General features: G+C 40.3%; 1 protein-coding gene across 1 annotated transcript; it reads right to left on the bottom strand.

Annotated features, from left to right (window-relative positions):
• Nucleotides 1–498: 498 nt before the first annotated feature.
• On the bottom strand, nt 499–18,771 carry LOC147245117 (nuclear GTPase SLIP-GC-like). The gene is made up of 25 exons (XM_086185572.1): nt 18,645–18,771; nt 16,074–16,172; nt 14,166–14,281; nt 12,316–12,397; nt 11,735–11,847; nt 11,541–11,573; nt 11,225–11,258; nt 11,024–11,101; nt 10,154–10,247; nt 9,406–9,622; nt 9,049–9,264; nt 8,696–8,902; nt 8,406–8,581; nt 7,994–8,087; nt 7,796–7,877; nt 7,512–7,633; nt 5,255–5,428; nt 5,007–5,155; nt 4,810–4,927; nt 3,472–3,580; nt 2,664–2,797; nt 2,437–2,515; nt 1,306–1,375; nt 1,176–1,206; nt 499–1,028 (listed from the first exon to the last, which is right to left on the bottom strand). Exons 3-24 carry the CDS (start codon nt 14,196–14,198, stop codon nt 1,203–1,205), a joined length of 2,418 nt encoding a protein of 805 aa, XP_086041698.1. The 5' UTR covers nt 14,199–14,281; nt 16,074–16,172; nt 18,645–18,771; the 3' UTR covers nt 499–1,028; nt 1,176–1,202.
• Nucleotides 18,772–20,583: the final 1,812 nt, after the last annotated feature.

Below are 20,583 nucleotides of genomic sequence, written 5' to 3'. Positions count from 1 at the left end.
ATTGTGCCTTGTTAAAGTTCTCCTGTGTGCACGCCAATATTTCCCGTGAAGAAGGTCAGAGAAGCGGTTCTGTGTTGAACATTTCACTGTGGTACTCCGCTATGATTCTAAAAAATGACGCCTCACAAGACACACACAATGCTGGCTAAATCATCAAGTGGGCCACGAAATTGGGTGGATCTGTGAATTTATGACAGTAAGACAACGCACTTCCGTGGAAGAGCGTGGAAATGTCGACCACGCCATGCTTCCCATCAGCACAGCCAACTGAGACAAAGGTCTTCGGCTGGGATTAGTTCACCCTTCAGTCACGATGCTGACTTTCCTCAGTGGCTCTCACTGTTGAAGGCAGTTGGAAACCCCAGACAAACATAAATACACAAACAAAAATGACATCTACTTCCACAAAAAAAGAAAATTTAATCAGGTTTATTGTACCATTGAAGTACCATCAAATACATACAAATCAGAAGAGACAGGCTTTTCTGTATCTGTAAACTCGTACAGAGCAAACCCCCCCCCCCCTTTATATAACAGCAGAGAAACTCATCTATGACCTGAAACTCAGCGTTGCAAATGATTGGAATTTCAGTACAGCCACCAAGTTTTAAATGGATCAGATTTACATCAAGAAAAGTGAACAACACACAAAGACATTTCCCATTTTAGAGAGAATATGTGTTCATGTCGACGAGTAAGAAGCCACTTGATTATGAAAGTAAGTTTATAGATTTCAACACACATGGAAAACACTGAATCTGCAGGAAGCAACAATCAGTAATTTAGCAACACCCTTAGAAAACCACACACACACTCTCACTCTTTTCCCCAAACACCAGAGAAAACACGTTCTTCAACAAGCAAGTTATTTAAACTACGATGCAAAATATGGAATAGTAAAAAAAAAACAAAACAAAAGAAACTCAAACTGGTTGAGATCAAATCCTGCAGCCTCAAGTCCATCATCTTCAGCCCACGAGATGGTTATCAGGCTTGTGCTGTTTTCTCCACTGAAGGAACCTGCACAGCTGACCAGAGATAAATGGCAGGATTGCAGTTGAGCTCTCTCACCATTCGTGACTGAACTTTTGTCTCAGTAAGAAAAGATCGTGAGTAGAGAGGTGAACATCAGTTATGGTGCTTGATTGTGGATATTTGATTTGTCTGAACTCTACCTGTTATATCAAGGCGGCAGGTGTGGCCTAGCTGTTGGGGTGGATCGGTGTTGATGAGAAACATCGAGATTATTCACAACATCAGAGCACTTTTGGGAAAATTTTGAGGGCATTTGAGTAAAACACTTACGTTCCTAGATTTGGGTTTTCAATCAGGGCCTCGTAGTGCACTTTCAGCACCTCAAACTCTTGTTTAACATCTACAAAAACCAAAAGAACAAACACATTTTAAAAATCAAGTAAACTGTTAATTCAAACATTCAAATTTCACAATAAAAGCAGCAGTGAGCCTGAAAATGGTTTCCAAGTCAGAACTATCCTCTCTTTCTTCTGAGTACGACTCCTTTTTCCTTCCTCTGATGCTGTTTCCACTTCGACACCAATGCAGCTACACATGGTGGTTTCACGTGTGTGTGTGTGTGTGTGTGTGTGTGTGTGTGTGTGTGTGTGTGTGTGTGTGTGAACCATGGACAGCACAAAGAAAAGAGGCACACCTGTAAATTCAAGTTGTTTAAGGATGACTTCAACTTTTTAATGGGAGTTATAAAGGAATGGGGTATGCTTTTGGAAGTCTGCGGGGTCAATTTTCCACTGAGGTGGGGGTCCCACCAACAACGAACTAATAAACATAAAAAAACGATATGCCAAGACAAAGATGGCTATGCTGGTGGCTGACAATAACATCCTTTAACCAATTACATCAACAAGGAAGTGAGGACATGTTTCTGAACTCTGATATTGTGTAGCACTTCTTGTGGGAGAACACAGGTAACTCTTGAAGTGAAAGGTAAGCTTAAAGGTGCAATGGACGACACTTATGCCTTGTTTTCAATACATTGTGGTCTATTGCACCTTTAACATTGTACATTTTCTAAGTCTCTGAAACGCTTTGGTTTGAAAATCTCCCCTAATTTTGGGGTCACGAGGATGGCAAGCACATAGTCCACAGATCCAGCAGCACATGCAATGCAACATATCGCACGAAACCAAATGCCGTTGTCTACTACTGGACCAACCCTGATCCAGAGCCAAACGTGGGTTTCTACACACACACACACACACACACACACACACACACACACACACACACACACACACACACACACACACACACACCTCTCCAAGTATGAGACTGTCTTGAGGGATCAGCACATACTGCTGTAGCATCCCACTTTCTCATCTCACCACCAGCACAAAACAAAAAACAACATCTGGGTGTTTCCAGTCATTTCCGTACGTTGATGTTAGACGCTCTCCTTACCTGGAAATGAGTCATTAGTTTTCAGTGACAGTTCAATTGATTCCTCCATGGTATCCTTTATTTCCCTCAGGATTTCCTCCTATTTCAAAATCATAATTCATCAGACAGACTAACATTGGGTTTGTTAGAAAAAAAAAATATTTATACATCAATTAGAAATAAATAAAAATAATGACGACTACTACTACGACTGTCAATCCTGTTTTGTATCTTGAAGTGGACCAGACCTTCAAGTGCATCATCATCTTCAACATGTCTTTCTTGGCCTTCTCAAACATGGTGTTCTTTGACCTCCTCACATGGTCCTTGAGAATGTCCCTCATTTTTTCCAGGGTACCAGGTCCTTGTACTTTTTCTGCTTCTACAAAAAAAAAATTGGAAAACTTTTTATGCATAATCCTGATGAATGTAAATTATTACAGTGTCAGATTACATTTGGGTTCTATAATAGAAAAAAATATTGATGTGATTATAAATCTTGTGCAAATAAACAAATTAACCGACCAGGCAGACGGGTTAACCAAGCACAGATCTGTAGCTCTGTGGTTATGAGACTGAGTTGATCTAATGAGTCTAGCTCACAGCACCGCAGCTGGCATTCACTGGCATTCTCTCAGCAGTTTAAGAGCCTGTGACTGCAGTTCAAAATATTTCTGAGTCACAACTCAAATGTTCTACTTTTTCCACTATTTGATGCATTCAAACTACGCACAAGTGAACAGAGACAGTTTTGGGAGCCTGACAATAGGAGACTGTGAGGGCCCTGTTTCAGAAATCCATGGAACCAGGCGGTTGAAATACCTGGGAAAAATGAAAAACTGTGGAGGAATTGACATACGTGACCAAAGTCATTTGCACCGGCTTGTGCCATGTGTAAGATAGGACCCTCTGTTCTGAATAACAAACACGCAGGGTTAGCCAATCCATGTGCTCAGTTTGTTAATCTGTTACATTGTTGTATCAATAATATTTATTATCTGTTAGCACTGATGTCATTTTTTTTTACCAAGAGTTTTATCATGAGTTTTTTCTTACCTTCATAGCATTCAGCCATGGTTTCTGCAATTGTCTTCAGCAGAACTCTGTAGATCTCTTTCTTACGCTCCTTGATTAATTTGTTCATTTTGGACTTGATTTTGGCTTCCTTAGAGAGATAATGGAACATATTACTCACCACATTCCTAGACAGGGTAGAGATAATTCTAGTAAGCCTCCTCATTTGTTGTGGCTGTATATGGAAGATATTGTATTTAATATGCTAACATTTGTTCCATAGTGTCAATATGTGGAAGTGTACATATCAGTGTGTTAAGAGCTTCACAAATGGGATCAAATTCTTGTTTTGTGGAATCTTCTTAAAATGACAAATTGTATTTGGAACAAGTTGGCACTCAACCAGCTCTATTTAAGAGGAGATCTGTGCAAAGACCTCATGTTTTTACCCCATTTTCCTTCCCTGGCCTTTACTTTGCAGGAAATTGAAATGATGTGAAAATGGTGCTAAGGATCACAACAGCCCACTTTCACCCTTAAACCCTAAATATTAAAAGGTTTCCAGGCAAAATCTTTGCATGATAGATTTGGTTTTGTTGCACTGAAAAGCGCTATATAAAATTGAGTCCATTTACCATTGAAAGCAGTGGCCACTGTGGTTCTTGTATTTGTAATCTCATTCTTTCAATCCCTGCCCAAAGCTTGTTCACATAGCTGAGTGATGTGACACCCATCAACTCTCACAGTGCAGCTCATATTCAGGAGCATTTCCTTGGTTCTTGAGCATTTATGATGACAATTAGGTCATGTTACATAACACATCTATACTGATAAGCTTCTTGCATGTTTACAGAAATTCTGGAGGTTTTTTAGTGGGTATAGGGGGTCACATTAAGTAGACCACTGATCCAGCCCTACACAGGTGTGGATCGGTTGTGTTTCACAAAGTGATGTTTCGAGAAAAGTTAACGGGCGTAAACTAGCTCAGGTACCTGTACTGTCCCTTTAAATGTCCCTAACATGGGCTAACATTTCAATAATACCCCTTTCACACTGAAAAACGTGTGTCAAAGCGGGTTTTTGTGCCATGTTTGCTCGGCGTTGGGGCGCATTCAGGCTTCCAGCAGATGCAAGTCTGAGCTCCCGCTATGAAGGCTGCACGGCTGTGTTTTTCTTTCTCGTACTTCATCGCGCTGACAACGTCGTCATTACACAAAAAATGCCGCTCAACATCCGGGTCACTTGGCAAGTTGGTCAATGCAAGGTGAAATGCAGAGTGGACCCTTTCAGAGTGCCCAAACACCTGCGGTCACCCACGTTTTTGGTGCAGTGTGAAAGGGGCTTAATTGAATGCTGAATAAGATGGTACAAATATTTTACCTCTGTTTTTAGAAACAACAGTTTCAGTTCAAATCTGTTGTCCTGATGAATCATTTCATCAATGTCAAGTGAGAATGTATTGAGGTCCCTGTTGAACAGTCCGCTTTCTGCGTTGTTTCTGAAAAAAAAAAAAAAAAAGACAGTTAAGCCAGATAATAGTGACAAATTGGTATTGATGGAGTATTTAAATGTCATACGGGAAAATCTTCTTGAATATCCTATCAATGCTCTCAGTCAGGTGGATTGCTAATTTCCCATTGAGGTCAATGTTTCTGGGTTTGTAGATGCCACGGTTCTTAAATGTACACTTTAATATCCTGTAGAAACCACGTTCTTCTCTATGTGTCTGAAATATGAAACAGAAGTACTTTAAATGGGCCCACACACACATATATGTATATGAAGTACATTTACTTTTTGATATATTTAATATTCAAATACTTACAGGAGATAAGACGGCCTCCAAATCCTGTTCACATGACTCCTTTGATTTTTCAACCCCCTCACTGAGACCTCTTCCTAGCTCCTCACGTGCCTCATCCATGGGTTTACTGACTCTGGCAAGCTCACGACACAGTCTCTCTTCAAGGTCTTTGCACACTTCATCATTTCTCTCAGCCTGAAAAAAAACAGCACAATACATTATTTAGGTTCTGCCCACTCGGTGACACATCTGATGTGAAAACAACTCTGGCAATTGGAAGTTCCATTTTGAGTAACATGAAATTACTGGTGACCATAGTCAAGTGTATTCTAGGGGCCAGAGTGGGCGACGTCCAGTCAAATTTAAAACTAATGGCTAAATGTAAACGTAAATTCGATAAAATCGTTATTCACATTGACGATAATGGCATCCGACTATGACAGTCGGAGGTCCCAAAAATTAATATTGAGTTGGTGTGTACATTTGTGAAGATGATGTCAGACTCCGTAGTGTTCTCTGGACCCCTGCCTAATCGGACCAGCGAACACGTTAAGCCGCACGTCATTGTTCAACCGCTGGCTATCGAGGTGGTGTCCAGAAACACAAGTGGGCTTCATAGATAATTGGAAAACTTTCTGGGGGAGACCTCTGATTAGGAGAGACAGCATTCATCCCACATTGGACGGAGCTGCTCTCATCTCTAGAAATATGGCCCAGTTTATTAAAGAACCAAAACCCTGACAACCCAGGGTTCAGACCAGGAAGCAGAGCTGCCTTCTTACACGCTTCTTTGCATGTCCACCAGGGCAGTTACCCACCCAAAACTACATAGAGACTGTGTCTGCCCCCCCTCCACGTCAGTTTATTCACTCAAATTCTACTTGGAGTGGAAGAGTCAATCAGAAAAAACGAATCAAAATTAACATAACCACTGGGCGGCATGGCTCAGGGGTAGAGTGGCCGTCTAGCAACAAAAGGGTCGCTGGTTCGATCCCCGACCCCAGTGACCATGTCAAAACAGATAGTCATCGTTATAGGGGACTTCAATATTCATGTGGATGTTGATAATAAAAGTATGGGGACTGCATTTATCTCTCTTCTAGTTCTCAAAACAAATAGCCATTGTTAAGGCGTGTTCACACCAAACGCAACGCAAATTTTCACGTCGCTGTGTTCACGCAAATTTGATCACTGAATAATTTGATTTTATTCACGTCATTCGCGCAAACTTTTTTCCCCCGCAAGGAGAATTTATTTCTGCCATGTATTTCTATCAACAACCATGGATGACCTAACAGCCGTTGTGGGCTTGTATCTGTTGTGGAAGTCCCAGATATGGCAGAAAACCCAACGCCGCTGTATCTGGATCCATGACACAATCTGGAGGCGCACCCAGCTGGGTGAATTTCACCGCATTCTCCGGGAACTGCGCTTGGACGACGGCTGTTTCCAGCAGTACTTCAGGTTGAAAAGGGCCCAGTTCAATGACCTGTTGGCAAGGATCGGTGCCAGGATATCACGGATGGACACCAACTACAGGCGCCAGGACCGTTGAAATGACTTCACTGACGCCAGGGGAACCTCAGCGCTTGTAGCCTCTCTTGACACAACGTCACGCAAATTTTTCGTGCAAGTTGAGCCGCGAATACATGAACTTTGAGGCGTGAAGTTCAGCTGCAGGTTGGGGTGGTGGGCATTGCACGGAATACAACGCTTGACTTTGCAGCAAGAGGTGGTGTTCAGGTCCATTTGGAACCACTTTACACATTTCAAAACTTTTACAAAAATGAACACTGTTTTTTTACCTTGAGCTTAGCTTTTTTTGTGTTTATACCAATAGACCTTAACTGTTCCAGCAAAAGGGTAATGTATGTATGTTATATAATACATGAATATAGCAATGTATCTTTATGTTGATTACCTGAAATATTTGTATCGCATCATGAATTAATGGCAAAAAGGAGAGCGGAAGAGGAAGGAAGGAAAAAAGTTTTAATTTAATTTATTGTCTGAAAGAGTGAAGAGGGAAAAAAATGGAATGGCCTTTTTCTATTCGTTGATATCTTTATATCCTTTAATGTGGCATCTTCACTACCTACATTTGCTATTATTATTATTATTATTTTATGATTATTAAATTCATGATTTGCTCTCATTAAAACTGTGCACACTCACAAAGATATTACTCACAGCACTGCAGAAATTACTCACATAAACCAAGTAACTGTCCTGTTCTCAAAAACAAACGGAAATCTTGGCTTTAATAACTACATCTTACCACTTCCGCACAGCCAGCTCCTTGAATCAGAGAGAGGATCCCGTAAGCCCCAGAGATGTAGTTTGTTGTCTCTGAATGACGATCATGAAGATTTTGCAGAATTTCCTGAAGCTTGGGTATTTCTGGAAAACATAGAATAAAAAAAATTGCATCTTTGATTAAAAAAAAATGATCTGAACAAACAAGTATCTCTTCTTGTTTCAATTCAGTAAAAAAATGAATGTGTTCCATTTATTTGAGCCATGACATTTTATGCAAGGAATAGGTAGGTAGGTTCCTCCTACCATTGTCGGGCATAGCTTGACCTTGTGCTTTTAGAAAGGCTGTTGAGCTCACTATGAACACTTGGAGGTCATCAAAGTATCCCTGGAAAGAAGGTTTGATAAAAAAAACAACAACAACAACAACAAAAAACACTTACATTTGCAGTTGTAGTGGTTGTTGAAGTCCATATTGTGTGTAAATAGTGATGTAAAATTCACCTGAGTGGCGTTTCTTCTTTGGAATTCTTTTTTGACTGCTTCCTTGACCTCCATGTTTCTCTCAGACATGAAATCAGGAGCCTGCTCCATGGAACTATCAGAACATATTTGGTACCCTTGAACTCTTCAGCAATGACTGAAACCTCACATTTTAATATTTCATTCAATGTATATATGTACACGTACGCAAGTGAATGTAGATTTTAGGTGAAGTATTGCTTCGACATGGATCTCTAAATTTGGGAACATTCTTTGTGTGAAAGTCACCTTTTGTCAGCACATAAAAAGTCACAACTCTTTAACTCTTAAAAAATGGAAGCAAAAGATAAGTGTTGTGTTTATATACACCTGTCAGAGTCCTACGACCTGGATGTTATACTTATATATATACTGTGTGTCTTTAATTGCTTACCGTTCTTCTGGATCTCCAGTCACATCTGACTTAGTGCAGATGAAGTCGATCTGCTGACACTGTCCCCCATTTCCCATGAAGCGACAGGCAGTTTCTAAAATCTCCCAGGGTTCTTTTGCTATCACTGCTCCATTCATTTCAGCCGTAATCCACACTGAAGAACAACATGCAACAAACTGAGGGAAAAATTACAAAGATTATCAGGATTTTAAAGTTGGTGCTTTTATAATGTGGTTTTCCATTTAATTAAGTAAAATAGAGAAATCTATATAAAATGATACATGATGTACCTTTTTCCACATTTTATCTCTGCTCTTGTTGCTATCCCCATTGCCAGGGAGATCCACAAGAGTGACATACTTTAGAAGATTATTATTCGGGACCCTGATGGTAACACATTTCACTAGTGGCCAATACCACCTCTCCACCGCGCGATTGGCTCCCTCATCTGACTCACTTCTTGTGAATCTCAATAATTTTTCAGACAGGTCTTCAGCCTGAAAAAAACAAAAAACAAAACATACAACTGCTTTTATTATCTGCATTTACAGAGCAATCATTAAACTATAGTGTTACTTTAAATTCAAAAATACTCCACTGTGTGACAAATAAAAGGCTGTCTATGAGGCGATATTTAACATACTGTTTCACAGTCTTTTATACACTTCTTCTGTGACCGAGAAAATTCAGGAATTTCTTTCTGGAAGTGTTTGTTGTTCACGAGTTCTTCAGCAGATTTTTTTCCCCAATCTTCACCATGAAGTGCTTTCAGCTTAGTCTCAATGTCACAGTTCTCCAGACTTTCTGGATCATTCATTTCCCTCAAAAAGAGCCACTCGTCCAACTCTTCTTTCCACTCCTACAAAAAGATTTACAGCAAACTTTACATAATTCAGTGAAATCAGTTTCAATTCTAGATGAAACTATTTCCTCAGTCATCCTGAAGTGTACCTGCAGTTATTCTTAAAATAGCTTAATGTCAACAATCTGTTTATTTTACCTTTTCAGTAATGAACTCAATGTCTGCTTCATACTTTGGGTTGTCAATGTTAGACTCCACCTTGATCACAGTTGAGGTACACCCACTGACCTTCCCAGTGGGTAAAAGATTTTTTTCTCCAATGATGGCATTGATCAGTGAGCTCTTTCCAGATCCTGTTTTGCCAAAAAGACCAACCACTTCCCGCTTGTCTGTATTCAAATCACAGATTTTTTTCCTGTTGTTGGAATTCAAAGAACAGATACTTAGAAATCAAGGAAAAAACATTGAATACAACAACCACACATTAAATCAGGATTTCATTCCAGGGCAAATACAAATTTCACATATCACTATTTACTATGGACTGGTGACCCGTCCAGGGTGTACCCCGCATATCCAGTGTCAGCTGGGATAGGCTGTAGCCCCCCTTTGACCCGAAACAGGATAAGCGGTCAAGAAAATAGATGGATGGATGGATATATCATTAGATATCATCAGATGAGAGAGCGAGAGAGAGAGAGGGGGGGGGGATGTCTTTTATAGTCGCACCATTTAACAGCTGTATCAAAGTGAGCTCTGAAAATCATGAGTCAGATACGGTCACACAACAAGAGAGTAGTTCCACAGCTCCACTATTTTACAGGAGAGTCCAATTAGATGAGCTATTTTTTTTAAACACAACTGAGGGTCAAAGGGAAGCAAAAACCCCACTGGGTAAGCAACAGGCAGGGGAAAAGTAGAAATGGTTCTGGTCTGAAATACTCACTTCAGAAAGTTGTTGACCTTTGTGATGTTTTGTTGGTTTATTTTTTTTGGGACATTTTTCATGATTGCTTTCACCTCAGACAGTACATCTGCTTCTGTCAATATAAACAACAAACAGGAGTTGTGCACAAGTGTATTCAAGAGGAGGCCCGTAAATGCATGTAAAGATGGACAATGAAATGATTCCTCAAAATGAAGGTAACAGATCTCGATCGTGCTGTGATGGCAGGCAGCAATGAAGTTGAAAATAGTTGTCAGACACGCATCAAATAAATCCCTCCCAATTCCTTCCTGGTGAATGTTCATGAGTTAAGGATTTATTTTCATCTTATCCTGTAATTATCTATCTATCTATCTATCTATCTTATATACACATTATGAATATACACATATACACACATACAGTATATACGTACACACACACACATACATATCTATATCTCTATATATATCTTTGTCTGTCTGTCTATCTATACACACACAATATGTGCTCCAGTTAATAGAGGAATATGGTGTTCATTGACATGGATTCAATAAGAGAAAATTCATTATTGTGTCATTGTGCTCAGCAGGCACAATAATATAATCCCTCAAGCACTGTTGACTACATCAGCACGAGATTTATTTTGACGCACTTGTTGTTCCCTGTAAGAACATACAGGTAGCAGGTGGGATGGTATTGACAGTGGCTGACGTATATTAGCTGATCGATCCCTGGGAGTATGGGCCGAGACTTTTATTGACTGATCAGTTTGATGGCTGAGACACTGCAGACCACAGGTTCAGGCATAAAGATTATGAGGTGATAGATTTATTGCCATTTTCATTAATTAGATAAAACCTTTCACCATAGATAAATTGGTATAAATACCTGACTGCCTTCGAAGTTGTCCTTTTGCTGCTGGTGGCATCATGTTGGGCTCCTCCTTAGGATCTGGCCTTCTCTGTCCTTTCGATTTTTGAAAGTCAATAGAGAATGTTATTCACATCTCACACAATAAAAAAAAGAAATATTACCACCTTGAAAACATCAATGAACACATCTTGTAATTCAAAATGCCTTGCAACTCACTGTGACAGCAGGTGGCACTGGTGGATGGCCCAACCTGAGAATCAACAGGTTTCTCAGATAGTTTAAAGAATAAACAAAATTCTTTTGGTGATTATGTTTTACAACAATTTAATGCCTTAAATAGAGTGGCAGTTTTTATTAAGTGCTCTGAATTTCAGCATTTCCACCTGATCAGAGTCAACTGCATTTCCCTGATGATATTACAGATAAAAAATATAAAACTTCAACTACAATGTAATGTGACATGTAACGTTTAAGAGACAAAAACTGTCAGAAGGCATGAAGTTCCCAGTCATAATGAATCTAATTAACTTACTTGAACAGCTGATTCTGGAGAGTTTTCCTCTCTCTGAAAACAGAAATTAGTTGTCAGTGGAGAACAATAGCAATCAGTAAATCAGAATTTATTTATTCATAAAGCACTTTTTATGCAATGCAAACTCATTTTCTTTCCGACAGCAGTGATATTTATAAGATAAAATCAAATGTGTAAAGAACTTCACATTGCACCTTTAACTGGGTGAGATACTTTTTGAATTTTGTCCTTGGTCCAGCTTTAGGAATCAATTCATCTATGTCTCCATCTTCAAGATCCAAAAAACTCTCTTTGTCAATTTCCTGATCTGTAATAAAAAATATTCAGTTGAATTGTAATGCAATGTAAAATATGTCTCAATAATATAAAAGCACAACTTTTAGTATGAGTACGTGTCCACCCCTAATGGCTGCTGGGCTGCCATCCAGTTTTGTTTAGTGTTGCAGGTGCCATGCAGCTGTGGTGGGGTGGTTATTATTGAGACACCTGGGCCAGTTTTCTCATGGACTTAACTCTCTTTGAGTTTCAGTCATCCAGGTGCCACTGATTGTCAGCTTTCTCCAGGTAGTCTGTGTGATATTACCAGCCACTGACTGTTTAAAAAAAAGTAATTTGTAATTTCTTTCCACCTCTTTTCTTTGGTTGGGCTTCAGCCAGCCATGACAGTTGTTGATCGTATTTCCTCTTTCTGCGATTGTATTTATCAGTATTATATCACATCCATGTTGCCTGATAACTGTGAACAGCACAACACAACAATTCAAACACAATTTACCTTCAAATGTTGGTATCAAATTCGTGAGACCCCACTCTTTTAATTTATTGAGAACAAAATCATCCATGGTCACGTTGAGCAACTGAAAGATAAACAATAATTTGAATGTTTAATTCTTGGTTGCTGCTTGACATTTTTCGAGCATAAGGGTCAGTCACATGTGGATGAAGACAAGATTGAAATTATAATGACAGAAAACAAACTCAGTACAAGCCTCACACCTTAGCTAGGAATGTTGTTACCTGTGGGGAGGTGGTAAGTCAAAAACAGATTGAACAAAGCAAAGTATTCCATCAGAGCTGCAGCTATCGATTCTTTTAGTAATCTTAATGTTATTCTGGTGATAAATCGATTAATTGGATCAGAAGTATCGTCGTCGTCTTCCTCCTCTGCTTTATCCAGTGGGTCTGGGTCGCGGGGGCAGCAGTCTCAGCAAGGAAGCCCAGACTGTGCTCTCCTCAGCTACTTCCACCAGCTCTTCCGGGGGAATCCCGAGGCGTTCCCAGGCCAGCTGAGAGATATAATCCCTCCAGCGTGTCCTGGGTCGGCCTCGGAGCATCCTCCCAGTTAGGCATGCCTGGAACACCTCCCGAGGGAGGTGTTCCAGGCATGCCGAACCACCTCAACTGACTCCTCTCAACATGGAGGAGCAGCGGCTCTACTCTGAGCCCCTCCCTAATGACTGAGCTTCTCACCCTGTCTCTAAGGGAGAGCCCAGCCACCCTGCGGAGGAAACTCATTTCAGCAGCTTGTATTCGCAATCTCGTTCTTTCGGTCATTACCCAGAGCTCATGACCATAGGTGAGGGTTGGAACATAGATTGACCGGTAAATCGAGAGCCTCGCCTTCTGGCTAAGCTCCCTCTTCACCACAACGGACTTGTTTAGCACCCCCATCACTGCGGACGCCGCCGCAATCTGCCTGTCAATCTCCCGCTCCATCCTACCCTCACTCGTAAACAAGACCCCGAGATACTTAAACTCCTCCACCTGAGGTAGGACCTCCCCCGACCTGGAGTGTGCAAAATTTGTCCTCGAGGAATTTTAGTCATTGAAATATTTGAATTGCTTGAGGAATTATTTCAGCCCTGATTGGAATAAACCTGCCCTTTTGTCTCCACCCAATCTGTGTATGTACATTTGTGTCCACCTCTTCTGTTCCTGACAAAAGCTCCTAAATAAAATGCAGCCGCCAGAATACTCACCAGGTCTAAGAAATCTTGTCATATCACACCAATACTTGCTGTCCTACATTGGTTACCTGTTACTTTCAGGATCCAGTACAAGTTATTTCTGTTCACTTACAAGGTTATCCACGGCTCTGCTCCCAGCTACATCTGTGACCTCATCCACCATCATCTGCGGTCAGCTAGCCTTCTTAACGTAGGCCTGAGGTTACACCCTCTCCGGGGCTCTATTATTTTCCATTTGTTCAGCTAGATGGTCTTCTTATTTATTGCTGGTGAAAATGCACTTGCACCCTATGTCGGACAGCCTCTGTCACAAAGCTATGGCTTTGACAAATGATGTTGTTTTTGTGTTGTGTCGGTGATATCAGTCACCTGACTGTTCTGTTTTATCTGTTTTTATTGTAAAGCGCTCTGTATATTAGTACTGTGAAGAGTGCTATACAAATAAAATTGTACTTACTTTACTTACTTATTAAATATGTTTCTCAGCTTTCTCTTGTTTTCATTGTGGTATGTTTCACTTAACAAATCAAGATCAACATAACTGATCAGGTTATTAATACAAAATAGCACAGAAGGCTTCTGTGACGTATGTTACTGTTCAACTACAGCTTAGTAGTTGTTAATCTAAAGCGTTCACAGAAGTAAGAAGCCTACTTACCTTTTGTTGGTTCCTCTCAATGCTACGACTCATCTGGTGTGTAAACTGAGCTGAGTTTCTCAGTCATATAAACCTTTTTGGTTGTCTCCTCCTCTGACCCGCCTACTCTGCTCCGCCTTTCAAGGAGGTTTGGCACCCGAAAATCCAGGAAAAAAAAATTATCAGGCCATTGAGTTTGAAATTCACATTCCCCACAAGGGATAATAAAGTAGTCTGAATATTGAATTTTTTTTTTTATAAAAGTGTAGTTCGTGACGCTTTGCACCATGAAAGGTTGTGCTACACCACCTAAAATCCCTCACACGTCATTGTACTGAAGAGTCAGACTGGACAGAGGTTATTGTGCTGCTTCAGTGACTCCTACTGGTTGTTTGGACATCCAGATTCCTGCTTGTCACAGATGAGAAGACAAACTGTCTTTTATGCCACCCATTCAAGGTTTTGAGAAGACCAACCCGCAAAATATAGTAGTCACTCACTCCTTGTGCTCATCTCCAGCAGCTTTTCACATGTTTGACCACTGAGCAACAAACACAGTTGTACTGAAGAATAAGACTGGATCGAGGTTTTTGTGCTGGTTCCATGACTCATACCAGTTTAGACATCTTCACTGAAGTACAGTCATGGAACAGCAACATTCCTGTTTATCCCAGGGGAGAAGAGGAACTGTGTTTCATCCTGCCCGTTCAAGTTGAGAAGACCCCCCCCCCCCCCCCCAAAAAAAACAAAACATCATGTAGGCGTTAAATACAAGAGGTGCAAGGGACTTCTGTTGCTTCTCAAGTTTCAGATGCCATCTAGTGGTCATATAAGCACAGGACAGCTGTTTGGGTTGCATGACATGTAGTAGAGACTGGACCATGAGCTGATGCAGTCGGTCATATTATTTTATTTGCATGCTTGACTTGTGCACTGATATGAATGTGGAAGAATCATTTCAATTCAGGAGGAGAATATTTTTTTTAGAAAGTACAGGTTTGATACAGACGATGCTGTGGAGGATCGAATGATGCCACAGTGCTTCTGTGAGAATAGAAGAACCATGTATTGTACTGAATTTTTACAACACAGAACCAATGACAGTTGACAGTTATATAGTGTGTGAATTACAAGCTTTACAAGATTTGGTCTTATATTTATGTTAAAAATCAATTTTGTGCTCCATTGACCAGTCAGCCAGTCAACACGTTCAAAAACAGCATGCGCAATGTCTTATTATGTGAGTGCTTCTTGTAATGAACACCAGAGAGCAGCAGAAGTCCATTCAATTATTTATCCCCACATTATGCATGCAAAAATTGAACAGAAAATAATAACAGCTTGAAAAAATGACTGACATTGTATCACTGTGGTCAGATACTGTGAAATAATTGACCATGCACTCATCATGTAAACAGTAAGATGACTCAATACCTCCCATAAGAAGGAGGATTATAACCAGTAACTTTGATTAATCCTCGTTTTCTTACATGGTTTTACCTTTCTTTTTAAATCTTTATCTATGTATTCTGTATGAACTTGGGCCGTTCATAGAGTTGATATGTCATACATATATATACACACACTCACACATATACATATATATATATACACACATATATATATATACACATATATATACACACATATATATATATACACACATATATATATATACACACACACACACACATATATATATATATATATACATATATATATATATATATATATATATATATGTTACAGGTCTCAGATTGAGACTCTGTATGCAGATAATGTTTCCTGTAAAACAGGAAAATTAAGAATCATATATATATATATATATATATATATATATATATATATATATATATATATATATATATATATATATATGCAAATAATGACACAGCAAGAAATCTATCTCTCTCTCTCACCCTCTCTTACCTGGATCTTGTTCCAATCTCAGCTGACCAAACCTCTCCATGACCCTGGCCAGTAGTGACAGCTTATCCCAGCCTCTGGAACACCACAACATCCCAGAGCCTGCCAAACAAGAGCTCCTTCAAAACCAGGTTGTTACAAAGACAGTAGCAGGCAGACATACCAGGTCTCAGCGGGACACGACTCTGCTCCCAACCACCCATGTGTGCCCTGCTCACCTCAGGATAACAACTTCTCTATTCTCCGCTTGTTTACTTCACTTTACATCTTTTCTATTGAGTTAAAGTCATGCCAAAACCTCACAAACACCCAAAACATGTTTTACTCACACCCATGATTCACAAACAAACTCAATGTGATTTGCAAATACAAAACATCATTCACAATCTAATGCATTTTGTTTTGCAAATAAGAAACCTACCTAACTTACAAAGACATCATACTTCAGAAACAAATACAGCATGTTTTACACATACAAAGAAACATATTTCTTCAATTACAGAAAAATATCCTTCAAGTACAAACTCAAATCTTTCAAGAACAAAAAAAAAAATCCTTCAAGTACAAAAGATTTTAATGCATGTTGTATTTGTTGGATAGGTACGGTTCTTCTTTGCAAAACAAAATGTATTTGTTTGTGAATGTTTTGTAGTTGCCAAACACACTGTTTGTCTGTGAATCATTGGGCGTGAGTAAAACATGTTCTGTGTGCTTGTGAGGTTTTGGCATGATTTTAATTCCATACATTTCCCCTCATTCCCCTCATCTATTTTAGAGTAATATTGAGCTGTAGGTTTGTGGTCTGGATGTGACAATTAACGCACAATAAAATGTCATTGGGGAGTCGAATAAGTGAGAGCCATGTTATGACGTGCTTCTGTTCATGTATATTAAATCACACTCTACAAGATCTGCACCATTATGATTAATGCTGCATTGTTAATCATCACCTATATCATAAGTCAATCAAAGCAATAATCCACACACAGACATGAAGACGCACATCTGCACTCAAGCACAGCTAACTTTAGCAGCTGGAGTGCAAGTCTGTCTTCAGTGTCCTTGTCAATTTTAGATAATGAGTGGGTATATCTTCAAAATGGGCACAAATGTGTGCTTTGAACCAATGATAAACTGAAAATATTTTGGTGGCCAACGTTCAAGGTCATCATGCTTAGGTGTGTTGGGCATTTAAAAAAAAATCCCTTGTTGAAAAGACAAATTCAAAGCTCATATGGGAAACTAGTAAATAGGTTAAAGCCTGTGATGCTGCATTTCTAGCTGATATCAAAATATGAAGTCTTTGTGGAAACAGTTTTAAGTAAAACATCCTTTCTATCTTGCACCTCTGTGTTTTCACCTTTAGATATTTTGCTTTAAGTACACTGCTGATATTTACCAATAGAAATAATGCCCTCCTTGCTCTTTTCTTTATAGTTTTGTTTTCATTTTGGCTTTTCTTTCAGGGTTATTTGTACATGAATCCCTCATGCAAGATCTACCTTGCAGAAATCATCACTCTTTCCTCAGAAATTCAAGCCCTTCTCTTCCAGCCGTGTTGTCAGTCATATCTGCAGCCACTGTGTGTGCGCACATGCGTTCTGGCATATGGAGTTTATCAGTGCTCTAGCAGTGGGGAAACACTTCCTTTGGCAAAAAAAGCAGTGGTGCTAGTGATACTGTTCATGATAATAGGAGGGAAGACAGGCCTCTGCCCAATGTAAAGCGGTTGGATTAACTTTGTAGACATAAATCCAAAAAAGATCCAAGTGGACTGGCAGTGTCTCAGAGGATTGGGAAACACTGTGGAGGATGCCAAAGTTAGACATGGATAGGATAATACTTGAAGAAACAGGCCATCTTTCTGGGAAATACTCTTACTGCCCTCCATTTTTTTAGAGCCAGGGCAAGCGGTTCATGACTCAGCTCATGGTGAACACGTTGAAACCATGCTAACTATTGAATACGCCACAGAGGTTGTGACACAGCTGATCTGGCCGAATCTGTGATTCAGTGTGCAGTGGATTAGGCTAGAGGAGGTCCCTGCTGGTGGTCCACGCTGACTGTGCTGAGTATAATTTGGCTTCCCATTCACAGCATTTACATCAGGTGCCATTATGTTCTTAATGGGTCCCTTTAATAAGTTTCTCTCTGGTAGGTATCCAGATAAGTATTCATATACTATATATTAAGTATGTGTTTAAGTATTTAGCACAGATTTACTTTCTCCAGGAAGACTACCTACAGCACAGTCCTTCGAAAACGCGTCGTCAAATGTGACAATAAGACTATAAAAAGGCAAAAAGGTCAAACTACAGAATGTATTTTGCAACCGATGGCTCGTTTCCCTCATGTGTATGGTACATTTGGACCTTAACTGAGCCATTTATAAACAAATTATCAAGGAACAAAAGAATAACCAGAAGTAAATAAAGTTTAGCTAGCCACCTATGGCCGTTAGCAACATGATCCTTGCTACTCCAGACACATTATCATGATGAGCACGAATGATGAAGCTGAGTTAGTTTCCCAATAATGTCTAGAGTATGAGTGGGGGTTTTGACCGTTACCAACCTGTTTCAATGAGGAAAAATGGAGGGCTTGGAGTTTTCACTGTCCTCCCCTCTCAGACTCTCATAAACTGAGGAAGCAAGTGTGCACGAGACGATTAACGCACTCCCACGGTCCACTGCTCCCCCTTGTGGCAGGCCTCCTAAAAGACACTAATAAAGGAAAGAGCTCACACTGACAAGAAGTAAAAGCGACAGTATACTTTTGGATGTCACACATTTCCAAAAAAGTTCCTTCAAAAGAACGGAGGGATGATAGAGGAGGCTGAGATCTTGATAATCAAGGTCGCACAGAGTATTTCCTCCTGCTAGAGGAAGGACTGTTACCTGGTAACCAAACATAATCACACATCCATGATACATTTGAGAGAAAAAAATGAGAGACCCTGCCTTCTTTCTCTCTCGTCTCACTCTTTATTTCAGACCATAAAAGGCAGGGATGTTGTGTGATGGATGGCAGCAGAGCTTGAGAGCTGTGGTGCCACTCGACGAGGTCCCTGCAGCTTCTCCTTTCAGCCCCATTCACAGATGACAGCAAGGGGGAACCCCCTCTCCTAGTGAGCAAAAACACCACATCCTGCCTGCTAGCCCACCTCCCTGGTCCTCAGATCCAGACCTAGTAACGCCACTGTATTTTTATGGTGTTCCACAAACCGCTCCTTAGCAACCGGACCAAAGGCTCCTCCAGGAGGCCCGTGTCCCTCATAGCGCATCTAAAAATCAACTCCAATCTTCAAGGGAGAGATTCGAATCTTTGGTGGACCTTAGTGCTCAGTGCATGGTGCTTTAAATATACTTTAATTAATGCTCGCATGCTCTGATACGACCCCCGTTAGAGGCATGCTATGGGTTTTCCCCCAAGCACCAATAGCAGGAAGGGAGTTTTTCATCTCATTTCTTACTCTGCAGTTAAAATACCTTTTCCACTTCTACAGGTCCAGCCCACTGTATATCATAAAGTATAATTAGGTGGGATAAATGGACTTTATAACACTTTATACTTGAGAGAAAACATGCAGTCTTATAGATTTCAATATGGATTCAACACCTCTTCACACCAATAAATCTCAGTGGGTGTGATGTGTACACTGTTGACAGCCTGGGTTTCAGTGAGTGGAAAACAAAGTACTAAACACACAGGCAAGGATAGGCACACACACTTTTACGAATGTTGATGGCGCCAAGGCAGTCTCATGAGTCTCTGGGATCCTAGGAAAGTTACTAAAGGTTCTCTTTCCTTCCACGCTCTTCTTCCATCCCCTCCCTCCTACCCACATCTCTCTCCACTTGTAGCCCTGAGATGATCCCCATGAATACAGACCAATTCTTTCTCTCTCCCATGCATGTCATGTTTGGTCCCTTTTGACATAATCTCTACAAAGATAGTCTTTATTTCTAGAGTGCAATCAGAATCCAAACACATCACCATGCTACCACCACAACGTCATGTGTGGCTCGAATTCAGTCTTTCAGCATGTGTCCGCAGCATGAGAGTTCAGAGGACGGACTCATCTGCCGTCAGGCGTGGTGAGACGACTTCCACGTCGCTTTCTGCCGCCTGTAATCTCCTCTCTCACCCCAACCAACATGGCTTCATATGTGGCTTAGTGCAACACCGCACAGTTACAGTCATTCAAGAGTACACTTTTAATGTTCTCTCGCAATGGCTGCTTTTAGATTTTGTTATCTGCTGTGGAGTTGATACTGTGGAGTCTGTGCTGCACTAAAACAAAATTGCTTGGCTGCTGAGGAAAGAAACAGAGTGGATTAATGTGGCTTGATTATTGCAGAGACAAGGTTCTGACTTCCTGTGGTTGGCAGGGCATTAGCTCTCATATTGCATTGCACGGTTGTAACTTATCTGGTCTATATACTCCTTTATTATGACGAACTTCAAGTCTGATTCACTGATCTTAGAAACGCTTTCATTGCAATAGACAACA

Source organism: Aulostomus chinensis, chromosome 18 (genome assembly GCF_037954235.1).
Source record: "Aulostomus chinensis isolate RoL2024-O1b breed Wild chromosome 18, RoL_Achi_v1.0, whole genome shotgun sequence".
Taxonomy (NCBI): Eukaryota; Metazoa; Chordata; class Actinopteri; order Syngnathiformes; family Aulostomidae; genus Aulostomus; species Aulostomus chinensis.
This window is presented reverse-complemented; position numbering and strand designations above follow the sequence as displayed.